This window comes from Hyposmocoma kahamanoa, unplaced genomic scaffold (assembly GCF_003589595.1).
Source record: "Hyposmocoma kahamanoa isolate Upper Pololo Valley unplaced genomic scaffold, ASM358959v1 138, whole genome shotgun sequence".
Lineage (NCBI taxonomy): Eukaryota > Metazoa > Arthropoda > Insecta > Lepidoptera > Cosmopterigidae > Hyposmocoma > Hyposmocoma kahamanoa.
Window position 1 is genome coordinate 2,403,758 of NW_020653492.1, and position 25,766 is coordinate 2,429,523.

A 25,766-nucleotide genomic window follows, 5' to 3' on the forward strand; every position below is an offset into this window, starting at 1 on the left:
GGACTTGAACCCATGACCACGCTGTACCGTAGCACTTCTCTAAACAACTGAGCTACAGGTCAAGTTCTTTTTGTTATAGATCTTTATACTGCATTTTTCGGAATTCAGCGCCGCTAGTGACATCTAGTAAGAGATTTTAGAACCTCAACGTAGCGGTACCTTTAAAAGAAAAGTTCGTTTTTTATATTGACCCGGCTGAGGTTCGAAACCGGGACCTCGGAGATGGCAACACCACAAAAACCGGTGTGCAAGCCACTCGACCACGGATGTTGTTATATCAAAAAAGGAATATAGGCTTTTTTTTATTGAATAACCCACATTTCGACAAAGCCTGCATACTGAGACGGCACGAAAGCTGTAGTATTAGCAGAAGATCAGATTTAACCCAAATGGGCATGGGCGTACCCAGGAGAGGGCAGGGGAGAGCAGCCCCTTCCCACTGGATTTTGTATATCTCCATACTGTTGTTGATAAAAGTTCTCATTTTGCATATAATATACGTTAATTAATTAATTATTCCACTACGCCAATTGAAAGGTCATCCAGCTCACTCAGGCGCGTAAAAACGTGGCTGAGATCAACCATGATCGAAGATAGATTAAATGTTGCTTTTAAAATAGCTATCCTATATAATTAAAGAATTTAAATAAAAAAATACCTATTTTTATTTGTTTATTTATTTGACTAGGCACCTATAAAGAATTAGCAGGATATCTTGCGGGTGTTTTCCGTATATACTTAATGTTTAGCGTAGGTGTAATGTATTCTTCATGTCTTCATGTAGTGTGTAAAGCAAAACAAACGCGCGGGATTCGACTTGAAAAAAATCTGATTTGCCTCCCCATGGCCCAGAACCTGGGTACGCCCACGCAAATGGGTCTGAAAGTCTGAAGTTCTGATCGGTTATTACCGTTTTTATAACCTCGCGTTTACTATTGGATTTGTAAAACTATTATCTTTTTCCAGTTGGAAGGCGAAAAAACCTCCCTAGCAAACCAGTCATCGGAACAACAAAGCGACCTGAACTCTCTACGCAAGGAACTACTTGCTGCAGAGCAGACACGCATGGAGCTCGAGGCTGATAAGGCATCGCTCATGGAGAAGATCAAGTTCCTGGACACCGAACGGGAGAAGGTTGAGTTGGAACTTCGACAGGTTCATAGGTAGGTTTCCTTGATCGACTATCTGATGATGACTGCTGTCTGTTCCGGAATGGAATTGTGGTGAATTAATATTGTCCCAATATCGTTGTGAATCGTAGAAAAAAGATGGCGACACCATGAAAACTGGTGTGCAAGCCACTCGACCACGGAGGTCGCCAAAATTGAGAAGCAATTGTTCTCCCGCTAGCTCTATTACACTATATTATAGCTAGTAATTTACACATACGTAACTCTCCAGAGAGCGTTCAGAGCTGAGCTCCCAGCTGACGGCAATGGTGCGTAAGAAAGATACTCTAAACGAAGAGATCATCCGCCTGCAGCAGCGGTTGGAACAAGCCAATGAGACTATCGGGAGAATCAACAGGGCTTTAGAAGACCACGTTAAGGATGGCGAGGAGAAACAGGTACGTTACGTGACACTCAAAAGTATAGCTCGTTTGTAAGGGGCAGTGATCGAAATTGAGAAAGTTAATCTACCTAAAGTATGAAAGTTTTCTTATTATGTAGAAGTGGTTAGTTAACGTCTGACGAGTGCCAATTGTAGGTCTCGAAAGACCTATTTGAGCTCAGTCAGCCATTTTCGCTTTGTTTGGTATGGTTGTGTCATTCTTTCGTGCAAATTCTTTAAATCCTATAAAAATGCCTTATTGCGCTGTTTTGGAGTGCAAAAATGATAGCCGTACCAAAAATATTACCCGTGGTGGTATTTCATATCATCGGAGTCTTATTTTAATAAATTTTCAATTTTCTGTTTATCGATTTTTTTGTTAAAAGAAACGAAAGTGAAGCTTATACCAAAGCAATATGGCCGCTTCTTTTTTAGAGAAGGAAATTAAGTATTCGTCGTCGTTCAAGAATTAACCGCTAGATGGCAGGCAGATAATATCAAAACGTCGTAACTTGTAATAATAGATATTGCTGGTATTGAACTTTCAACAATATGCAAAAACTTGAACTTTGAAACTACGACCAATGAATATCAAGATTTTGTAGTGTTTTAAATTAAGGATGTGTGAGTTTTGGCGACATCGGTTCTGATAGTAATCGAGGCTTAAGGCACTTCCATTGTTTTTTTTCTTCCGTGGACACGCCCATTTCGTCATCAATGCGTGTAAAGTATCTTTTTTTGGTATTTATTTTCTAAACATTCCAATATATAGGTTGTCTCATGTTTATTTTTTAAATGTCTAAAATATTTATATACGTAAGTAAGTACAGAAACACAATCACAATATTGTTTTTTGAAACAATAATTTGTAGCAAATACTACATAGGAAATACGCTCTCGGACACGTAATTCGAGCCACCTCGCATTTTCAGTATTAAATGCCCTAAACTTAAACAATGTTTAATTGATCAAAAACTATTAAGCAATTTTGAAACCAGTATACTAATTTTCTTTCCCATAAATCCTTGTTGCAAATTGGGATTTGCAAAACCGGGGGAAAACTTTTTCTTTAACGATAACACTACTTTTGTATTCTAGCCTTTTAAGACAAAAACGCGAGGTGGCTCGAATTATGTGTCCAGAAGTATATTAAATTGTCGCCAATGTACTTAAATTTCAATAAATAATACGCATATACAAATATAATCAGTTCTGATAAGTCTTGGGATATGTGGAAGGGAAAGTCCAGGTTTTTCTTTAGTTTAACTAAATTAACTTCCTCTATTTCGGTCACTGCTTATTATCTATAAAGTAATATCCACGGCGGTCTAAGTAGATTTGTTGTTTCCGTAGCCGACGGCTTTTAACACTTTTTTAACCGACTTAAAAAAGGAGGAGGATCTTAAGTCGACTGCTTTTTTGTATATTTGTAACGCGGTAACTCCGTTCATAGGTGAATCGATTTTGATGATTCTTTTTGTGTTGGAAAGAGGGTACCTCAGCATTGGTCCCATTTAAATTTGAAGAAAATATTCCACCTCTAAAGCTGGCAAACTAGGGGATGAATGATTTTTGAGGTCGGTTTTTTTTGTACTGTGTACTGATCTTGGTGTTTATTATTATATACACAGATGTTAATAGACAGCCTAGACAAAGATAAGCATCATCTCCAAGAACAGCTCGCAGGCGTGCGTTCAGAGAAAGACGCTCTCGAAGCCGTTCTCTTCGACACGGCCAACATGCTCGAAGACTCCGACAATAAACGCAGCAAATTGGAACAGGAGTTGCAGGAAACTTTAGTACAGCAGGAGAACTACAAAGGTACAAGTTTAACCTACGTAAGTCCGGTATGATACATGTCTATGGGACTCTGGACTGGAAGACTCGTCCAATCAATCGCCCGTTTTGTGGGGCGTGAGAAGGAGATGCTCAGTATAATGAACTGGGTAATTTTCAGAAAAATTGCAAATAGTGGAAATTTTTCCGAAAAAATTCTGAAAAATTGGAAAAAATATAATTCGGAGGACCATATTTCCACATACATTTAGATATATGTATGTTATATATATTATGAACTTGTATTTAGCGTGAATAAAATAAAATTGCATAGTTTAAAGCAAGTTAGAGCAAAACGAGATTTAAAATGATTGGACTACAGCGAAAAATAAGAATCATAGGTGTGGGCGCAACCCTAAACCTCATTCAATTCGTTCACGCAAAGTTCACTCTCACTTGGGTTGCGCTCAGCGGCGGTAACGAATAGTGCGCCGCGTCGGCGAGGCATTTTTAATCGTCTAGCACTGTGAATATTACGAATAGGTGTAGTAACGTGTAACAACAACCTGGCAATATAGTGGATTATCGTGCATATCACGAACTTTCCTTCTGTGTTACCCCGGTATCTCCCAAATAGGTAAAAAACTTTTTAATAGCTCCATCGTTTTCGTTCAGTACTTTAATTTTTGATAGTTGTCAACTGTCAAATTCAACACTAAGTATGACGCTCAATTATGAATGAAATATTCTTTATTGCACAAATTACAGTTAAAATACAATAAACTAACTTAGGTATAAAAATAGTAAGATAATGTGCAACAGGCGGCCTTATTGCTATGTGGCAATTTGTTCCAGGCAACGTTAGGATAGAAATTTATTACAATTAATTATTTATCCTGCCTTAAAACTGTTGTCCAAGTCATAATACTCTTCTGATGACCTCATTTCGAAGATTTTTTTATGTATAGAGTTAGTGGCGTTTGACGTCCATTTAACTGATGGAATGTGACGATAAGGTCGCCGTTGGACCATACACACCTATTTATATAATGCATATTCACTTTTGCATTGAAAAGGTCCACGTTATAGCGTCCAGGGAACGTTATGGGAAGCGGTAAAGCGGTGAATGTTAGGTACATAAAGTCAAAGGTATGATAGAAATTCACAAAACCTATCTTGTCTAGGTCAAATAGCTCGTCTGACAAAGGACCTAGCAAATAGTGAGAAGAAAATTCGTGAGACACGCGCTTCACTGCAGCAGCAGGCCGGCAAGAAGGAGGCTGAATACCAGCAGATCATCACCAATATCAACCGCACTACAACCGAGAATATCACTAAGTTAAAAGAGGAAAAGGTAAAATTTCAACCGTCTTATCTGAGATTTACAATTACAGAATTACAACTAATTATCTATGCGATCCAAAGTGTCTTCCCTCCCTCTTATGATATGGGGTCCTTCAAACGAGGCGTGAAGAGGCATATTGTAGGCAGGCAGGGTGGAGGCGGCTAGTGCAGTGAGGATTCCATCGCTGCACTAGGTTCCTTCGCGTTTGGATACCACTTTCCACTTAACATCAGGTGGAGTGGAGTCATTTGCCTGTCAGGTATAAAAAAAAAAAAAAAAAAATAGAATAAGATTAGAATAAAATTAGTAAAATTTGTTCAGATTTCACCTTGTATGAAACATTATGGTATGCAATAAGGTATTGAGTATCTTCAATTTAAAAGTCCGCTATGCTTTCGTAAAACCGAGGACCTCCTGTGTAAAAAACTAGCGTTACCCAAATAACTCTTCTTCTTAATCACTTCCTGACATGTAGCTCCTGTTGTTCGGAGATCTTATCCGACCACCTTTTGGGACTCCTGCCTCTAGGTCTCTTTCCCTCCACCTTACCTGTCACCATCAAACGCTCCAGGTTATTAGCATCTCTACCTGTCACGTGACTAAAATAGAGTATCACACGCTGCATGCAAGTCGAAGACGGACGCTGTGCATTTTTTATCTTAAGTTCCTTAAATATTTATTAACGCTATTAAAACGCTTATATTATTAAACGCTTATTCTAAAATCTGCCTAAGTGTTACGAGATTAGGGTCACGTTACATAATTTTTTTATAATACCAAGTGACGAGACGAATAAGACGTGCGCCTGGTGGCAAGCTACACGCCTATCCATAACAGTTACAGTGCCACTCAGAGCTGTAAATCGCAAAGATCTGAAGGGCACTGCGACTGCGCCCGTCACCCTGAGACACAAGTTCATAAGTCCCATGTGCCTGTAATTTCATCAACACCCTTACTCTTCAAAACCGTAACGCAGTAATGCTCACATTACCGCTAGAAACAGGTAAGGTGGCAGTAATTTCCTGGACGGACTCTGGGCACAAGGAGCTCTACTGCTATTAACTGTCAAAACCTGACCCGACGTATTGAACATTAGAAAAAATCTTCAGTAGTGAACTACATTCGAATTACAGGAACAGCTCCGCCAATCGCTTGAACAAAAGTTAAGTCAAACATTAGCAACGCTAACGAGCGAGAAGGAAGCATGTGAAGCCACTGCAAGGGAGCGAGAGAGGAAGATGCAGGTTGCTAGAGACCAGTTGATACTGCAGCATGACGAGGCCATGTTACGAGCGGAGAATGACAAGCAACAAGCGTTGATTATTGGTAAGTGCATCCTTCCAGGATCATCTTGCTCAGTAGTGTGATATATTAACTGCCTCCGTGGAAGAATGGTTACCATGCCGGACTGTCACGCAGAGGTCCCAGGTTTGATTCCCCGGCCGGGAGAAATGTTTGTATGGCTTACATTTATTTCTCCCGTGAGTTTGGGTGTAATTTGTGGTTGTCTGTGTGTGTGTGTGTGTGTCCGTGACACAGGGTTAACCTACTGCGGGGCTATGTTGAGTGTGTGCGTTATTATTATTATTATACTATCAACGTATATATCAATACCTCCCAATTAAGAGTACTTTTACTTACAGTATTTTATTTACTAATATGATGCTCCCCGAATTTTGTGGAACAATAATAAAAGATCAAAAAACAAAATACGAAAAAAAAAGAAAAAGAACGTATTTTGTGAAGAAAAAAATGAAGAAACAAGAAACAAAATAAAAACAGAGATGACCAAAAAATTAAGTTGGCGTAGAGCACGGTCGGTGCGCGAGCGTAATGGATACCCACCTTAAGAACTCGATAAATATAAGTAAATTTTAGGACAAACTATCAAAACCAACGAAAAAATCTCTAGGTGCCATTTTCGCAAAACTATGATCATGTTGGTTGATGTTATTGCTTATCAGCATCTTATAGTGCTTTTCTCAAACAATGCGAGGAAATAATAAATTATAAAGAATATTATATATAAATATAAATTGTAAACCAGTTTTCCATGACAAATTTTGTTTCTTGTTTTAAATTAGGCGAAGTCTGTCCATTATTGTAGTTTCGCTCTTTTCATTGGAACTAAATTTTTGCAAAAAAAATGCCTAGGTTAGCAAAGAGTTACACGGTCCATAAAGTCATTTATTTGTCAAAACATTGTGGGGTCTTTTTCTTGAAAGTAATGCAAACATTTCCGAGCGTGTTTGAGAAAAATATTATTCTTCTACAGCACATCAGGAACATCAAGCACTACTCGAGCGACTGGAAGAATTGAAACGAACGCTTGACTGCGAGCAGAACAAGTTGGAACGCGTGCGCAGGGACGCGCAAGCGAAAAACGAGCAAGACAGAATATGTATCAACCAGTTGAAGGAGGAGCTGGCTGCTATGAAGACTAGACTTGAAGAGGCTAAGTAAGTTTTTATACAGACATCATGAGACCAATATGGCGTCAGGCATAATAACTCGCCTGCCGATTTTGACAATATTTCATCTTAATGGCTTTTAATGTTGTGTGATGATGGATATGAAGCAAGCAAAAAAAATTAAGGAGCAGCACACACTGAGTGCGGTATGCTTACAAAATTGCTTAGTGCACAACTGATTCTATTAGCGCAAAAGTGGTGGGGGTGCATTTCTATCCACATACGCTCTACAAATTTACTACCAAGATCTCTCCTCTGTATATAATGTCCAAATATATAGTGACCAAACCATCAAAGTATTCCCTATTTTATCTTGATCACTACATTGTATTTAACTCTACAACGGATAAAGACCAAGATTCAGAATTCTCAGAGCGATCGAACTCACCAAAAATATTTGTCCTTTTTTGTAAATATATATACGGCCGAACATAATGAAACTATAAGGGTACCTTGATGTCTGTAAGTTTGGCTAGTTCTTGACAGAAAAAGAACTTAATATTATTATTTCTAAATGTGCCTGTCCGTTTGTCAGGGCTGTAGCAGCGGACGACTGCGCGCAGTTCCAGAACCGCATCAAAGAGCTACACCTTGAGAAGGAAGCGCTGAATAAGGAATGCGCTGAGATACGCGGGCAGCTCGCGTTGGCTGAGGATAAGTACGACAATGCGTACGCGCAGCTGCAGGAGACGCTGAGGAAACTGAAGGATCGTAAGTATACATTCTCTATGTACCATTTATTTTTTGTTCTTTGGAAATATTTCTATGGCTCTAGGGAAAAGAGGTACAAGTTAAAAAAGCCAACTTTACGAGGAAACGCGAAAAACACTTAACGCTTAATATCATATTAAGCTTTAACCGTTTTTCATGTCTCCTTGTAAAGTTGTCTTTTTTACTTGTACCCCTTTTCACTAGAACCACAGATTTAATGGGAACAAAGATCTCGAAAAGGAGCTTCATAAGATAAATTTAATATCAAATAATTAAAACTAACCACTTTAAGTGAGAGGTCTTGGCAACGGATACTAGGTAACTAAATCAGTGTTACAGATTTGTAGGCCATTGTAGATATATATAAGTAAGTATATAAGTAACTACACATATAATAAATAATAATTTTCTAATAGTTTATCAAAGATTACCAAATCTTTGTTAATTTCTTGTAAGACTAAATTGCCTGTGCCAAGAAGGGTAAACATTTCTGTTTTCATATTTTGTGTGATGTTAGAAAAACCACTTCCGTAAGGTTTCCTGAATGAAATTGCTACTTACCAATAAGGCCATCTGCTGTGCTTTTAGCTTATTACTTTTTTAAATAATATTCGAGACAACCACACCAATGAACTGGCCTCAAACTAGGGAATTCTCTGTATTGAATTCAGTCCGAGGTACTACATAGAGCAACCAGACTAAAACTAATTTATAAAAGTTAATTTCCAAATTGTTTCTACCAGGTATCGAACTCGAAATTTCCTCATCCAGTGCCCTAACCGTGGACATGATGCTAACAGCAATATTTTATCATCGCACCTCTCGCCACCTGCAAGGAGTCCATCCTAACGCTCTGGAATCGAGTCGACATACTGAACGGTTTCATAGGAGCTACCTCACACGTACAATTAGGTTGTGAAACGTACTCCCTGTCGGAGTTTTCTCGCAGGAATACAGTATGGAGTCCTGCTTCAAAAGGGGTTTGAGAAGGGTCCTAAAGGGTTGGCAACGCGCTCGTGACGCCCCTGGTGTTGCAAGTGTTCATAAGTGATGGTGAACGTTTTCTATCAGGCTGGCCGTATGCTTATTTGCTACCGATATAATATACAAAAAAAAACCGATGGGTCACCGTGGTCATGAAAACTTGTACGTGCCTTCTTGTCTTTGTATTTTTAATGTACAGTAAAGAATTGTACATTAATTCATTCCACTCAATTCCTACTAAAAAAATATATACATATATTTGTGTTTCACAGTGGAAAACGAGTCTGACAGTCTTCGTAAAGAACTTACCGACGTACGTCGTCAACTAACCAACTGTATCGCCGAGCGCGATAAGTATAACAGCACTTGTCGGGATCTGCGGGAACATGTTAAGCGCGTCGAACAAGAACGACGGGAAGCCGCCAGAGCCACTGATGAGGCTTACCATAAAATTACCAGTAAGTACTTATTGTACAGAATATATAGAGTAGTTATGTGACCAATATAGAACCCAGTCCTTAACAGCGCCTGTTGCGAGCTTCGGGAACTATCTAAACTCGTCGATCTGTATGTAGAATTGTGTTAGTAAGTACTTATTTTACATCTATACAACAGTAATTTGTCCAATATGGAACAGAGCTTTTTTTTTACGGGGGGCAAATCTTTGTAGATACCCCTAAGCCCAGGGAGACTCAAAAGTTATGTGGGGACTCTTCCTCCAGGCTGGAGGGCCTACCCCACTAAAACCCCCCGGGTTTACCTCCCGCCATATAGAGAGGTAGAGCACCACCCTGTCCTCCAGGTAGTGCTCCATCAGACGGCTGAGGTACCTGGGGATCTCGTGGTACCACAGCGCCTCTCTGATAACGGCGAAGGGGAGAGTGCCGAAGGCGTTGGCTACGTCCAGAGACATAGCCACTACACCCTCCCTCTCGCCGTTAGCCTCCTCCACGATGTGTCGCAGCGACTCCAGGGCGTCCAAGGTGGAGAGTCCAGTCCTGAACCCGTACTGCCGGTGCGACACATCGGGGCCTGTCCCCCTCAGGTGTTGGTTGATCCTGGAGGCGTAATTCGCACCAGGATCTTCGCCACCTCGTCCAGTAGGACGAGGGGTCTGAACCCCGAGGGGGAGTCCGCAGGTCGGCCCGGCTTGGATATCAGGACGAGCCTTCCCTACTTCCAGCATCTCGGGAACAACCCCGTCCTCAAGCAGTCGTCCAATATGGAATAGTCCTAACTAATAAGTACAACAGCGCCTGTTGCGAGCGGTAGGAGTGTGTTAAACTTTTGAACTGTAGGTACAGAGAAACCGTCATAACCACTGAAGAAATTTACCAGTAAATTCTTATTAGACACACAACAATTATGTGACCAGTACAGTGCCTTTTGCGGGTTAAAAGAATCGAACAAGAGCGATGGTAACTCATCGTGGATATCGATAATACTGTCCATAAGCACATAATAAACAGATTATATACAGCAATTATACCGTCTATTTTAGAGGAGTTGCAACAATCAGGCAAATGTGTTTAAATGATTTTGTAACTAATAAATAAATTTAAAAAATGCATGTAACTTCAGTCACACAAGTTCAAGAATAAGAGTCATACCGATTGGCGAAACGTATCAGCAAGTAGTTATTATAGAGACGTTATGCATCAGTTGTGTGACCATCACTACTGAGCAAAATGTTTGTGATTATGGACGTACATTTATGCATTCGATGATCCCATGTCAATCGTGAATATTGGCTAGTGATGCGCAATTGCGAATGATTTCGATATTCAACTCGTTAGTAATTTACTAATCCTGTCACTCGAATGACAAATTAGTAACCTACATATTTTCGTATTAGAATGATCATTAATTACTAGTTAGTATTACTAATATATAAATTCCATTGAGCATTTCTGCTCATCATCACCTAGCCGTAAATGTGATGGGGACAGGGATATTTTGATGTGAACGTGGTGAATGGTTCCGAGCAGTTCCGACATAATAATCATTCGACTCGTGCTACCCGACCCAATGGCAGGAGCAATGGTATCGGTAATCATTCGATTGTCGAATGATTGTGCTTGGATTCGACTTAGACGAATGATTTACCCGTTCGAATTATTAGTATTAGTAACATTCAAAGGCGCGCATCACTAATATTGGCCAATATCAAAAATGGCTGGTGCGGTGGTGGATATCACAAAGTGAACAAAATTTCTCACCTTTCTACAGCCTTAGAAGAGAACCGCACATCTCTCGAGCTAGAAGTCTCGCGTCTTCAAAATATCTTGAAGGAAACGGAAACTGGCGGGGAACAAGTGACGCGTACATTGCGCGCTACAGAGGCGCAACTAAAGAGAGAGCGCGCTGCACTGGAGCAGGCCAACCATGACATCAAAGAGTTGCACTCCAGGTAAATTTAACTTTTAAAAGATTTCATAAATATAAAATCTAGACCTAAATTGCTACAATGATCTGTCTTGCGTTGCTCACAATTAGCGGATTCGAGCAACTTTCAATAGGTCGTTTTACTCTTAAATTTCTCTGTATATAAAAATATGTATCGTTTTGGATTATTCTTGGTTCAAATGGTTATGATACTCTAAGGGTGGTCGCATTTATTTAACTTTTTAGGCCCTCATACACATTCCTCTTTTCGATCTACCGTCACGATAGTCGTATCGATCTACTCCCTTGGCGTTTACGTTTATCGTTAACGATCTAAATATATACTACCGATTCGTCGTTTCGATCAGTTTAAAACGATGGATCGTGAAGACGAAGCGTCTGTATGGGGGCCATTAGAGACGGTGACCTCGAACCACACTTTGCAGGCAGTCTTTCGTTGTCAATGTCTGTGCTGTAGTGAGAGGTAGTCCTGCGAATGGAGTACAGCGAGTGTGTGACAATGCAGGCTCCAGAACGAGAGCGAGGAACGCGAGCGCTGCGCGGGCGACGCGGCGGCGGCGAGGAGGCACGGCGCGGAGCTGGAGGCCATGCTGGCCGCGGCGCGCGCCGAGATCGCTAACTGTCGCCAGCGCGGGGCCGAACTGGAGGAGGCCTGCAGGGCCAGGGACCAGGCGAGGCTCTTCCTATCACTCCCCTCCCGCAACTCGTATCCTTGTAGTACACTATTGCGGAGGTCGGGAAGTAAGGGGTTGCCGGACGAGTACGACTTACTTGTATTATACGAGTCAGGCAATCCTCGTTCCCGCCGAGGTATATACAGTGCTCTTCTCAAATAATGTGACAAAATAATAAATAACTAAAGAATGAATGCGAATGCACGATGAGAAGATACGAGTTGAATGTTACGTAAATGACAACTTGTTCTTATTTAAAAATAATGCAAACATTTCCATGTTTGAAAAAAAATCTTTATCGCCACGACGACGACGGCGTAATAGTCTTTATCGAAACTAGATACGAGCCTAAAAACAGACCGCGTCTTCCGGGAAATTCTCGCGCGTATCGCATCTAGTTTGTACTTTACACAATTGACATAAACTTTATTATGATATATTTTGACGACCTCCGTGATCGAGCGGCTTACACACCGGTTTTCATGTTGTCGCCATCTCTGAGGTCCTGAGATCGATCTGCGGCCAGATCTAAAAAAACTAATTTTGTCAGTACGATGTTCCAATCATTTTGAGTATATTTATAGGCATATGACAATAATTGAGAGCTAGTTACTGTACGTATATTCACATAGTTTGTATTTAATAATATTAAATTATAAAGCTAGTAGCTTACAACCTTCAAATTTTCTATAATATTGTCTCTGGTACCTCCATGTTTTCGATTTCCATAACACAAGTGCTTTAGTTACTTACTTTGGGGTCAGAGCATGTGATGTTGTCTAATATTTTATTTATTTATCATAAATTATTATCATAAAATACAAAAGATACTACAACAATCACATAGAAAAATTGGTGAGGTGTTTCGTTTTCGCTTAGTTGGCATCGCGTCTGGCACGGTTTGTTAGAAGACGTCGATTCGAATCCGGCCGGATCGACGTAATTTTTTCTGAGTGTTCGATCTTTGTATTACTAATTATAACAAACTAGTGGAGTAATTTCGCATAAAAAATAATTGAAACCGAAAATTGATTTAACTGTGTCCTTCACAATTATCAAAATTAGTCTACAGGGAAACTATTTTCAGAATCGGACCCTAGATGGCATTGCAAATATTTTTTTTAAATAGGAACTGGTCCTTCGTCTCGAGGATTGCCGCTCGAAGGAGCGACGTTTGGAAGAACTTAAACACAACCTGGAAGTTTGCCTCGCTGATGCTACTCAACAAATACAGGAACTCAAGGTAAAAATGTACTTTGATTACCGCACGAGTCCATAGACCTTACAGGGGAGCGCACACTACAAGTCTTTCCGGGTATTTGCAAAAAGAGATAGAGAAAAACAGAGTTTTTTATTGTCTCAGACTTTTGTATCTTTTATTATCAACTTTAACTCTTTATTTCTAGGCCCGTCTAGGTGGTAGCGAAAGCCGTTGCCGTGCACTTGAAGCTTCACTAACCCAATGCGAGAGCGGTAAACGCGAGGCTGAAGCGAAGTTGTCATCAATAGCACATACATTGCGGCGAGTGTGTGGCATTCAACCCGATGGGTCCATACAGGCGGCGGCACGACGGCGCTTGGCCAGCCCGTCCAGGAGATACAGTCCTCATAGAGGTAAATATGGTACGGACATTTGGTACGAGTGTGGAGTGTGTGCTTGGCTTTATTGTGTGTTTTATTCGATCAAAGTTTTACACCCAAAATTACTACTACATCATATAGCGATACGTTAGTTTTTGTTGTGTTATCGCCGCGGAAGCTCATAATTAAAGACCACTGTCTGGTTCGAAGCATTGAGTAAATATTCGACTTCTTTTTTTAATTACAAGTGACGGGACGAACAAGTCGTGCGTTTGATGGTAAGCTACACGCCAGTCCGTAACAGTTGCAGTGCCACTCAGAGCTTTAAACGGCAAAGATCTAAGGGGCATTGCCACTGCGCCCGTCACCCTGAGACACAAGTTGACAAGTCCCATGTGCCTGTAATTTCACCAGCACCCTTACCTTTCAAAACCGGAACACAGTAATGATGACATTACTGCTTGGCAGCAGAAATAGGTAAGGTGGTAGTACTTCCTTGGACGAACTCTTTTACAAGGAGCTCCACCCCTATTACAAATGTGATTTATCCATTAGTAGTAGTTATTGTTATGATTGACACCGATTTCAAGATAATGCTGTAACAATTATTGAAACGACTAGGCGAGTTTTTCTATTATACCAAGTGACGGGATGAACAAGTTGTATGCCTGATGGTAAGCGACACGCATACCAAAACATTTGCAGTGTCACACAAAAGCTTTAAATTGCAAAGATCTGTCGCCCTGAGACAAAGTTGACAAGCCCCATGTGGCTATAGTTTCAACAACACTTTACCCCCTTAAAAACCGGAACGCAGTAACGCTAATATTACTACATGACGGCAATAATGTACTCTTTCACAATGAGATCTACCGCTACTAAATACTATATAATTTATAAATAAAATTTGATACGAAAACGTTGTGTGTGTCTGTGTGTGTCTGGTTTGGCTTTATTGCATGCGTATTGATATCAACATGTTATTACAGTATGTTATTACACTACAAGACCAATATTATTCACTTATATACATATCGAGCTTTAGAAAAAATCTATCGGTCATAATCGTTTGCCTTCGAAATTGTAGTGCTTTATTATAAAATTTTATACATGCGTGAGGGATAGAGAGAACGCTTACCTTGGATTCAATCGACAAGCGTGTGAAGAGGCTTATAGGTGACTCAGAATTAGTTGAGGCGAAGCTGCAAAGCCTTGAACACCGCCGTAAAGTTGCCTGCTTATCGGTATTCTAAATAAAAAAGAAATAAAGTTCTACCCAAGGAATTAAAGAATGTGAAAGATGATTATATAAAATCAATTTACTTCATTATGTTTGTAGTTCGTTAACGAACGAATTTTAAACGACGTTTCGTCAATGACCTTACGTTAATTCCTTTTAGGTCAGGCGCAAGTATTTCATTAGCATTTACAATTTTCGTAGTCATTTACGATTTTCGTGAACGAATGGAATGAATGATATTGTGTAGGTATTTTTTATGTTAACTACCGTAAATTACGGTTTATACTTTGTTAAAGTTAAAATTAATACACTTGTTTTGCTTTATTTTTAAATTTTACATTTATTATGTGGTTTAGCATTTTTTGTAATATTCTTGCAGAAAATATAAAGAAACAAATAAATATATATATTTGACGAAATTAACCGAGATACTATAAAATACTCATTATTATACGATTAGTTTGAAGAGTAAATTAAAATTATTATTTAGTAAACATTAAATTCTTTGTATACGTTTTATTCAAAATACTTATACGTAATTATTTTTAATATCCAAATGTAGGAGCTGGAAACTCTCGTCAAGATTTCTTGTAAACATTAAACAAAAGTAAAAATATGATACAGAATATGATTGTATTGTATCAAGTTTTACAATCTTTATTTTCTTAGGTAGAACTTTATTCTTTTTACATGTTTTCACAAATTTGCACCAACAGAACGTTTGCTCTTCGGCCGGCATGTAAACTTTGAGCTGAAAAAGCAGCTGATTCAAAAACAATCTTTCGGTTCGGAGTTCATATTCTTTCGACTCGAGAAAACACAATCGTGGGCTCGATTTCATGACGTGTTTCTTTTGAAAGTAATAAGGGCACTATTTCTTGGCACAATAATTCTTCAAATAATTGCCAACTTAGTTTGTAATTTTTTATAAACTTAAGTCGGGAATTATACTTATACTTAATTGATTGCGCTGGCGGCGACGGTTCCTTCTACTCTCTAAGCGTTCTTCACAGAACCTTGATCAATAAAAGGATTCTGTCATTTCTATCAAACTTTAAACAAAATTCTCACTTGCGGAAATCAAAAGGTAACACTTTTAGTTTAGTCAATTTGAAGTTAAAATCCGAAGAATTATCTATCAAAATCAAATTTTCGTTCGGACGTGTCATGTATAGAGTAAGGTTTCGAAAAACTAAACCTCAAACAAATTTCGTTCGAACGAAATTTCGCAATGAAATGGAATTGTGGTAAGAAACATACGAAACTTCGATCGAAATTTCGTTTTTCGTTGAAAAAGAGTAGACCTCCGGATACGAATCGTTCGTAGTGTGCAAACGATCTAAAGTGGCAGAACTTCTCTGGACTAACTCTGTTGCTGCTATACATTCACAAAATAGACAATTTTAAAGAGAAATATTTAGAAATTAAAGTCGAGTATATGCCACACGGATTCAAACCTTCGACCTCTCTATTGAGAAACAAAATTAACAATGACGAAATCATATTTTTTGGTGATATAATTTGAAGATGTTTTTAATGTACTGGCCTCATTTATCGAAAATTAGAATTTTATATATACCGTCTTATTATGATACACATCTAACTTTTTGGGTAAACTCGTTTCGGTCGTGTCGTTTGTTGACTACATAAAGGATGGAAAAATTGATTTCGGACACATGACAGAAAGCATTTGATTTCTGTCATGTGTCCCTCACTGACATCATTGTGACACAGTTTAGATCTAAAATGTTTGCAATATTTTTAAACTCGTTACTGGCGAAATCCAAAAAGGGCACCGCCAATAAGCAAAAATAGGAAAATTAAAATATGCCATGTGGTGCTTTCTTGAATAATTGCTTTTTACTGTCTTCAATAACAATTATGTTGGCATTGACATTGGCGGGCAAATGTAGGTTAGTGGATGTGAGAGCTTATTCCAACCGAGATTTCGAAGAATCTTTGAATACACAGGACTCAAGCGAATATGAAGTTGAAGGTATATGTCGTGGATATTTGTAAAGTACCCTGACCTTACAAATGGACCTTATCTCTTATCATAACTGACATAATGGACATGTTTAGCGACATTGAGTTATTAACATTGAGTTATTTATACGTGATACAAAACCGGTTGGACTGTACGAAAGGGGGCACCACGGAAAGTGGAGTTTTTACATTTTTGAAAATTATTTTTGGTGTTTTTGTGTTTCGGATAGATTAGATATAAATAATCGGAAACATGTCAGGGATCTACAGTCCTTTCAGCGGTTAGGACCACAATGAAAAATGACATCTTCAAATAACCACTTCTACAAATGATCACTTCTTGAAATTACCATTTTTTTAAATGCTACTTCTACAAAAGAACAAGTCTTGAAATGGTAACTTCTTGAATTAGCTAATTCTTGCACTGCCTACTTTTACAATTCAATTTGTTTCTGCTTCGTATTAGGAACATTACCACAAGTTTGACGATGGACCTTTAGGTATATACGTTAGATATTGCTTATTACCGCCCAGGAGGGTAACGTACCTCCGTCCATCGCAACTGGATTTCGCAACCATTTGACAAAAACAGGCAAATAAAACATTTCAAACATTTCATTTCCTTTTTAGTTTAGATAAATGTCGGCATGGTCCTAAATTGGCGAAAGGCCTAAAAATAGTAAAAAAAACCAATTTATAATTAAAAACTAAAATGGTCATTTCAAGAATGGTCAATTCAAGAAATGGTCAATTTGAGAAGAGGTCCTTTTTAAATGTGGTCATTTCTCCTTGTGGCCCTAAACCACCGAAAGGGTTTTTAGTAACTCAGGAAGTTGAAAAAGTCCTAAACAAATACGGGTCCATAAAAAAATTGTGGCCTGAAGCGCACACTTTCTTGTTAACAGGAGGTCGAGATCAATCTGAAGACCGAAACGAAATTATCGACGTGGATCCGGAGCAGGTGAAGAAGGGAGTGCGCAATCTGATGCATGAAGTCTGCCAGATAGAACGGGAGAAGGTAACCCCTTTGTGTACAAAAGTAATGTAGACGTCAATTTAAATTTTGCCGGTCTATTAAAAGTACAAAGTTCGCAGACATGTTCAACCTGTGTGTAGACATCCTTTTTGTTTTTCAAAAAAGGAGAAGGTTCTCATTCAACTGTCTGATTTTGATGGTTCATTTTTTGTTAGGAAGAGGGTACCTGGGTATTGGTACGGTATTGGTAATTTTGTTTATTAAAACTGGTTGGTTATAGTTCAACTGTTTTTCTCTCATCTACCATTTTCCTCGCTATAGTGAGGTGAAAAGTTGTGGATTTCGCTCGGCAGCAAAGTTGTTTTGTATCTCGTGCCTTCAAACCTGAGACTTACAATCCTTCGCTTGCTCAGGTTTCAATACAACAAATAACTATTAATAGCATGTATTAATAACTCGCATAGCGGATATCCTTTACTAAATTTGTGAAAATATGAAATCTTTCCTTGCTCTCGTATTCTCAGTGATTTTCACTATTTTCAAACAAGGAATTTTTCTAAAATTTCAGGATGACTACAAGTCCCAGCTAGCCGTCTTTAAAAAGCAACTGAAAGAAGCTACAGAACAGCACGGCAAAGGCGAAGGCAAGCTCCAGAGCGTAACCAGCAACCTTCGCCTTTTGCAGGACGAAAAGGCGAAGTTGCAGTCTAGCTTCTGCCAGATGGAAGCACAGTTGAAGGCTATGGTAGGTATTTTGAATTCACACACACTATTTGTGAAAGCCAGTGGGCAATTACAATAATATACCTACTAGCCGTGGTAGCCTTTTGTTTAAATCTACCGCGTCTCCAGCAGAGGCCGTGGGTTCGAATCCGAGTTCGTACGCACGTGAAAAAATGGTAAAACTACTGTTGGGTTAATTTACTCTAGTGACAAATAAAGTAATGACTAACATGTAAGCTTGCAGCAGTTATTTTTAAATTTATATCACTATTTGTCTACGTATAGATACAATTAGTGACATACGGTAGTTAAAACCACCATAAATGAAATAATCACTATTTCGAATTTCGGAATTCGGGATATAGTTTGTTTTTTATTCAATAAAATAATAAATATATAACGCACACACTCAACATAGCCCCGCACTAGGGAAACCCTGTGTCGCGGGTGCCATGGACACACACATAGACAACCACAAATTACACCCAAACTCACGAGAGAAATAAATGTAAGCCATACAAATATTTCTCCCGGCCCGGGAATCGAACCTGGGACCTCTGCGTGGCAGTCCGGCATGGTAACCGTTCGGCCACGGAGGTAGTCTATCTAATACTGTGCACTCAAGTCTCAGGGTGCGTACATATGTAGCGATTGCGTCGCAGGAATTACTTTAAAATCCAATGTTAGCGTCTTAGGTGAGTAGTTTTATTCTAAGATGCTGTGTAACTTTTTCCGGAATTCCGGAATAAGTTCTTAATTTGGTGGTTTTTACCACTCTGCCACTCCTTGTATTGCTATGTAGACATTCATCTAATCATTTGGGGACTCAGATGCCAATTTATTATTGTTTTAGTGCGAAGATGTGCAAGCAAAGGTGACGGAAATCAGCGAGCTACGAGACAAAGTCACTACCCTCGAAAATGTCTTGAGTAACATGGATCAAGATAAAGCAAATCTAATTGTAAGAAACAATATATTCTAACGTTTATTACTTGATATTAACACCCTGCGTTGGTACAGTCGATAACCTAAGGTATGTGACCAACCTTTTGGATCTGAGAGCCTTCTTACGCATTTAACAGATAAGTGTGTGGCCGAGGGTTTTGAGTAATTAAAAGAAAGGGTCAGTCCACATCATTTATTGTAAAATAGTAATAGGTAAAGAACAGGAAAAGAAAGAAAGATAAAGGTAAGGTATGCCTGTAGCAGAACAAAATAACGGTTTAACTCAGGTACAATTATATAAAACCTTCATTATGTTCAAATAAGTAATACTAGATCAAATTAAAATGATGTCTTATCGACGGCATCAGCGTAAATAACATAATCTTTCAATTTTCGTCCATTATGCGAAAGCTCAAGTTAAACTGGTCGATTTGAAGTGAAACAATTGACGACACCCGTCAATAGTTTCGAATTCGGGCTAGCCAATCGGAGCGTAGTTGCCATTTGGCAGAATAGTTTTCAAACAAATTAATATATAATACTCGATGTTGCCCACTTTGACTTTGATTGTTTTATGTTGTATTATTTTTTTCAATGCCCGTAAAGCCAGACAGATATAATTAAATATCATATCTACAAGATTTAACCCACATTAGAAATCTTGTATATAATGAAATATTTAGAGGCTCAAGTTGAGAGTATTCTTTTTTGTTTCGTAAAATAGATTATTTGTTATTTAGAAATGAAATTGCAATTTTGCGTTTATAGGCTCAATGCGAATGCCTCCGAAAACTGGTGACCGAACGAGAAGTTGAAATGAAAATGCAGCAACAAGCTCTAGGTGCCGCTGAAGGTATTGCTATATGGAAACATTTAAGGCGGATCGACACTGTGCTGTGTTCATATATCTTTTCTATCTTAACTAACCGTTGAAATTCGTATCGAGTTTTTAGGTTTCACGATTGTTACACATTGGAAAATATTTTAGTAGCAGTAGAGGTCCGTATAAAATATTTCGTCCATGTTAGTACTGACACCTTACCTATTTCTGCCGCTAAACAGTCATGTGAGTATTACTGCGTAACCGGTTTTGAAGGGGCGCTGGTGAAATTACAGGCATATGGGACTTGTCTTGTACTTTTTACGCAGTTATAATAAAAATAATACAGCGGTTAGTGAGGATAGCTACTCCAGCGGAGTCATACAACATCGTCCAAAACAATATTTTGCTCTGCCGGGTCGTGCCGGTACGCTATATGTAGTTCTACCTGTAGTGTTCCAGATTTTTTGCTTCGCTCTCTATTCAAATAACCCATATGTAATTGATGTATTTAATTATGTATGTAAACACATCAAAACTAATATAAATGTTAACAAAAATTAAAATGTTATTGTATTATTCCAACTAACCTGTGATTAACTGAAAGAAATGATGGCTCTTGGGTTTTCTGAATAATGACACAGATAACTTTAGTTCATGGTTACCATCTTTTACCTATGGATTTGATGCTCAGAGTGCGGCATTAGTCCTATAGCTTACTGTGTCTACCCTTAAGTTTCACTGTAGAACACAGATCTCTGCTTGTGCACGTTTGAAAGAGTGATGTGACCAACCAAAAGTGTGAAGACCAAATTAGGGGGCATGAACATTCGATCACTCTCTCGTTCAGCTAACGTTCGCCGGGCTAGTCATGTTTAATATAAATGTAGTACCTATTTGTGATTTTTTTTTATAAAAACAATAAGAGACATACGAAAATCAGGTGATGGTAAGGTAAGCTACATGCCTGTCCATAACAGTTGCAGTACCACTCAGAACTTTAATACACAAAAAATTTTAAATATACGTGCGTGTACTTGATATGAACTTGGAGTTTCATTGCTTACCACATCAACCTTTCAAGCGTGCACACTGCTATATAACCTAGGTTAAAAAAAAGCAAAATTAGGTAATGATTAACGTAGCTTTCCAAAATGTATGACATTTCATGCAAAAAAATTACGTCGACACTTGAAAGGTAAAACGTTTTACGTACATTTCGATTTTCCAAATGTACGAGTACGTAAGACGTTTTACCTTTCCAGTGTCGGCGTAATATTGCATGTGTATATTTGTGTTCTCTTGTGTAGCCCGAGCGTCACGTCTGGACATATTGCGCGCGCGCTTAGAAGGCGATTTGCAGCGCTCTAACGCCGCCATCAAGGAAAAGGACAGTGCAATCGGGGTACTACTTTTATTTAATAACCGTCTTCGAAAAAGTAGGTGTCCATTCACTGTTTGGCAATTTATAGTTAAATAGCAATAAAGGAGTCACCACACTTAAAGACAATGAATCGCATTAATCCAGTCAGAAAAACTTATATCCATGCAACAAGAGAAACGGGAATTTCTATTCATTATGTATTAAATTTAAAAAAATGCTTTATCAATATTAATTAAGAAACTACACAACCTGAAATGGCTTTGGTTGGTTCCGTAACAGTGAAAGTGTGGAATCTATTACTTTGGAAAAAATATATAGTAAAATTGATGATATAGACTGATTACTATATTGTGTGAAATCACGGTTCCTAAAAATCTTCACTATTGAAAGAAAAACATAAATTTACCTCGAAATTTTACAAGAAAACCGCGGTATTCAATAGGTACTTTGCGTGTATCACTGATTGTTTTATATCAACTGAACTAAATGGAACACGTATACCGTGCGATATACTTTTTTTTAATGGCTGTAATTTCGTTTGTAATAAAGCCTGTGTCCTTGTCGATCGACACAAGCAAAATGGACCCGATTTAGTAAGGGAGAAATTTTAATTTGAGCCGAGGTAGTATCGATGCTTGTGACTCTTAGGGCCGATGGAAACTATTTTAAGAAAAGGATTTGTGCGTTCTAATGCTAATGTTCTATATGCATTAAAATTATTTGTTAATATATTTTAGATTTTTTTGGCTTTTCTTTTTCATCGTACGGGGATTTCGGATAATGGTGTGTGTATTAATTGACATTCAAGTATGAATATACTCTGTTAATTTCCATTTTTGTAGAGTACGCATCATTAATTAAAATAATTAGTAAATTATTAGTGTTTCGTGGAATTTTTTCTGAATGTTCGGTCTTTGTATTAATAATTATAACAAACTAGTGGAGTAATTTCACATAAAAATAATTCACACAGCGACATCTCTAGCCGGCGCTGGTAGCTGTAAAGATATCTACCTGGGTGTCGAAATATCATAGATTTCTCATAGATGGCGCTACGGCTAAAAAGTCGTTGAAAAATCAAATGCAAAGACACGACACAAGTACAGAAAAATTCGTGAGCTCCGCTGGTTTGTTCCATGGCTTAGTTGGTATAGCGTCTGACACGGTATGCTAGAAGACGTCGGTTCGAATCCGGCCGGATCAAAGAAAGTTTTTCTGAGTGTTCAATCTTTGTATTCATAATTATAACAAACTAGTGGAGTAATTTCACATAAAAAAAATTGAATATCAATTCAATAAAAATTTAAATTATTTAACAGAAATTGAACGAGCGCCTGGAGTGCTACACCCGTACCATAAATTCACTGGAATCGCGTTGCACGTCGCTCAAGACGACCATAGATAATCTAAAGTGCTCACTGACAAAAGCAGCTGCTGCTGAATCCGAGGTCAGGGCTGATCTCGCCAAGACTCTACGCCAGCTAGCTGACATAAAAAAGCGAGAAGAAACTGCAGACGCTAGATTTAGACATGTGGAGAAATGTTTAGGTGAGCATTTATACTCCGTCCAACTATTTATTTAACTTTTGGTAGCTTGAATTCTAATCAATTAGTGTGTCCTAATACGTTTCGAATTCGATTTTTTTACAACAATTGATTTTATTTATGAAGAGGTTTCAATCGTGAATGTGAACGGGTTCAAAAAAGAAGATATTGTCTGATTATAATAATAATAATAATAATAACGCACATACTCAACATAGCCCCGCACTAGGGAAACCCTGTGTCGCAGGTGCCATGGACACACACATAGACAACCACAAATTACACCCAAACTCACGAGAGAAATAAATGTAGGCCATACAAATATTTCTCCCGGCCCGGTAATCGAACCCGGGGACCTCTGCGTGGCAGTCCGGTATGGTAACCGTTCGGCCACGGAGGCAGTTGGGATTGGGATCGTTATGTTGTGTTTCACAATTTGTATACTCACGAATTAATAACTAATGTCAATGAGGATTCAACTGATGATTCCCGTTCACATGGGAAGAATCTGACGATTCATTATAAGAAACAATAAAAAATTATTATAATTATTTATAATTTATTTCATTTCATTATAATTTATTAGACAGGTACCAAAATTTATGAACTTGAATAATCTTCGTTACATAATCTGTTGGCTCGATAAATATCGGAGCTAAAGAGCACGTCGCTTCACTAAAATTAAAAAAATAAAAGAGTCCCGGAAGTATTGCATTTTTTTTGTCTACGGTTGTATGTCAATAAGTACGGAACATTGGAGGCATATGTCAAAAATTAAATAAGTAGTTCGACGGAGTATAGTATGGATTTTATATATGTACTTACTTTTATATACACATTAAAAGTGTCCAGGGATCAAGCACGTTTTTCCAATTACTGAAAATCAGGGTTTTTTTTTAAATTAATCTTCCTTAACACCGTTTTTTTTTGGTTAATTTCATAGTTTAATAAATAAATAATAAATTTATATAGATATTTTTTATTTAATTTTAATTAAAATAATAATTGTATCTTTTTTATAATAAAAAACCAACCTCAAAAATTTGGGGTATTATTTGCCAATTATTTACATCTATTTGCCAAGTTTCATTGAAATCGGTTACCGGAAAGTACGCGAAACCGGATACATCCCCTAGTTTGCCACTCTTAGAAGTGGAATATTTTCTTCAAATTTAAATGGGTCTAAAACTGAGGTATCCTCTTTCCAAGAAAAAAAAAAGATATATCAAAATCGGTTCACAAATTGTGTATGTAAATACATACAAAAAAATTAAATTAAATACTGTCAAATTGAGAACTTCCTCCTTTTTTTAAGTCAGTTAAAAAAAACCTTGATTCCTGGACACTTTTGATGTGTGTATATTTGATACAGGGTTATTTTGCTGCTTTCCCAAGAATAGTGGTCCAATCCTAAGCTGATCCTTTTTTGGTATATTACTGAGGTGTATTCAAAAAATGCTAAATTTTGTCGTGAATGGGACGCCGAGCTTTTCGTTGGTTAAAATAGCCACATGACAACATTGGAATGGTCTATGACTCGTCAACGTTGCGCGCAGACACGTCTCAGTTTCTTTAAATCATCCTGATGAATTATATGGTTTTGAGATAGGCTTCTATTCCAAAAAGCTGTCGATTTGTAGAATACTAACGACCTTGCATGTCTATATTACTAACATCATAAACAACTACTTTTGTTCCATGACTTTTAATGATTTAACTTTCGTACAAAAATAAAAATATTCATATAGATCGCTCTCAACGATGATAATACTGTGGCAGATTTGCCCTAAGGCCCGTAGGCTCGGGCCATCGAGTATATAACCAGAAATAGAGACGAAATTAATAAGGGACATACATTTCTGGTTACTCATCAGTGATACATCACTTATAAATATCAAATCTCGTTTGCACTGAAATATAGACTGCGCCAACAACTGACCTGTGTGTACGTCTCCGTATATTCATTATAGCAAAGCTCAAGTTAAACTGGTCGATTTGAAGTAAAACAATTGGCGACACCAGTCAATTGTTTCGAATTCGGGCTGGCCAATCGGAGCGCAGTTATGATTTGGCAGAATAGTTTTCAAAGATATTAAATGACATATCGTCTCTATTTCTGTGTTATATACTCGATGTCGAACAATCACTCGGTTTGGGGAGAAGCTAATAAAGTTACTTCCATTTGAATTCTTTTTTGTTGTATATTATGTTAGTAATTTACAAATAACCCTATATACTTAAACGCATGCCAACTGCTACTTTTGCCATAAACTCTGGTGCGTAATTGTCAATTACCAATCAAAGAGAGTTTTATTCACTTGTAAAATGTTTTCAGCATCCTGTGAACAAGAGAAACGTGTTCTAATAGATAAACTGCAAAGTACAAAGACCCTCATCGGAGATTTAAAACGCCAAAACAGTACCTACGAAGACCAAATTCATAGGCTCACCACTCAACTTGCCAACATGGAGGTGGCAAAGTAAGTAAAACTTTAATAACAGCAATTTCGCTTTTCTTCAAGTTGCAGATGTCGGTAATTTCAAAAATGTAGATTTTAATACTTTTGTGGTTATTCACTAAATGATTATCACTAGTTACAGGTTTCTTACCACGATATGATTTCTTTTTATTTTCCCCATATTTTGCA

At 38.1% G+C, this 25,766-nt stretch overlaps 1 protein-coding gene across 1 annotated transcript in view; it reads left to right on the top strand.

Moving 5' to 3' along the window:
• LOC113240402 (rootletin) overlaps positions 1 to 25,766 on the top strand; it is a 54,785-nt gene that overhangs the window by 20,716 nt on the left and 8,303 nt on the right. The window contains exons 14-32 of the mRNA XM_026477691.1: positions 967 to 1,163; positions 1,402 to 1,567; positions 3,183 to 3,372; positions 4,512 to 4,681; positions 5,806 to 5,998; positions 6,948 to 7,131; positions 7,679 to 7,854; positions 9,111 to 9,296; positions 11,068 to 11,248; positions 11,750 to 11,915; positions 13,048 to 13,161; positions 13,325 to 13,541; positions 17,631 to 17,743; positions 18,270 to 18,446; positions 19,278 to 19,385; positions 20,138 to 20,222; positions 21,500 to 21,594; positions 22,893 to 23,121; positions 25,454 to 25,598. Coding sequence (XP_026333476.1) covers positions 967 to 1,163; positions 1,402 to 1,567; positions 3,183 to 3,372; positions 4,512 to 4,681; positions 5,806 to 5,998; positions 6,948 to 7,131; positions 7,679 to 7,854; positions 9,111 to 9,296; positions 11,068 to 11,248; positions 11,750 to 11,915; positions 13,048 to 13,161; positions 13,325 to 13,541; positions 17,631 to 17,743; positions 18,270 to 18,446; positions 19,278 to 19,385; positions 20,138 to 20,222; positions 21,500 to 21,594; positions 22,893 to 23,121; positions 25,454 to 25,598 — 3,092 coding nt within the window. The remainder of the gene's footprint in view (positions 1 to 966; positions 1,164 to 1,401; positions 1,568 to 3,182; positions 3,373 to 4,511; positions 4,682 to 5,805; positions 5,999 to 6,947; positions 7,132 to 7,678; positions 7,855 to 9,110; positions 9,297 to 11,067; positions 11,249 to 11,749; positions 11,916 to 13,047; positions 13,162 to 13,324; positions 13,542 to 17,630; positions 17,744 to 18,269; positions 18,447 to 19,277; positions 19,386 to 20,137; positions 20,223 to 21,499; positions 21,595 to 22,892; positions 23,122 to 25,453; positions 25,599 to 25,766) is intronic.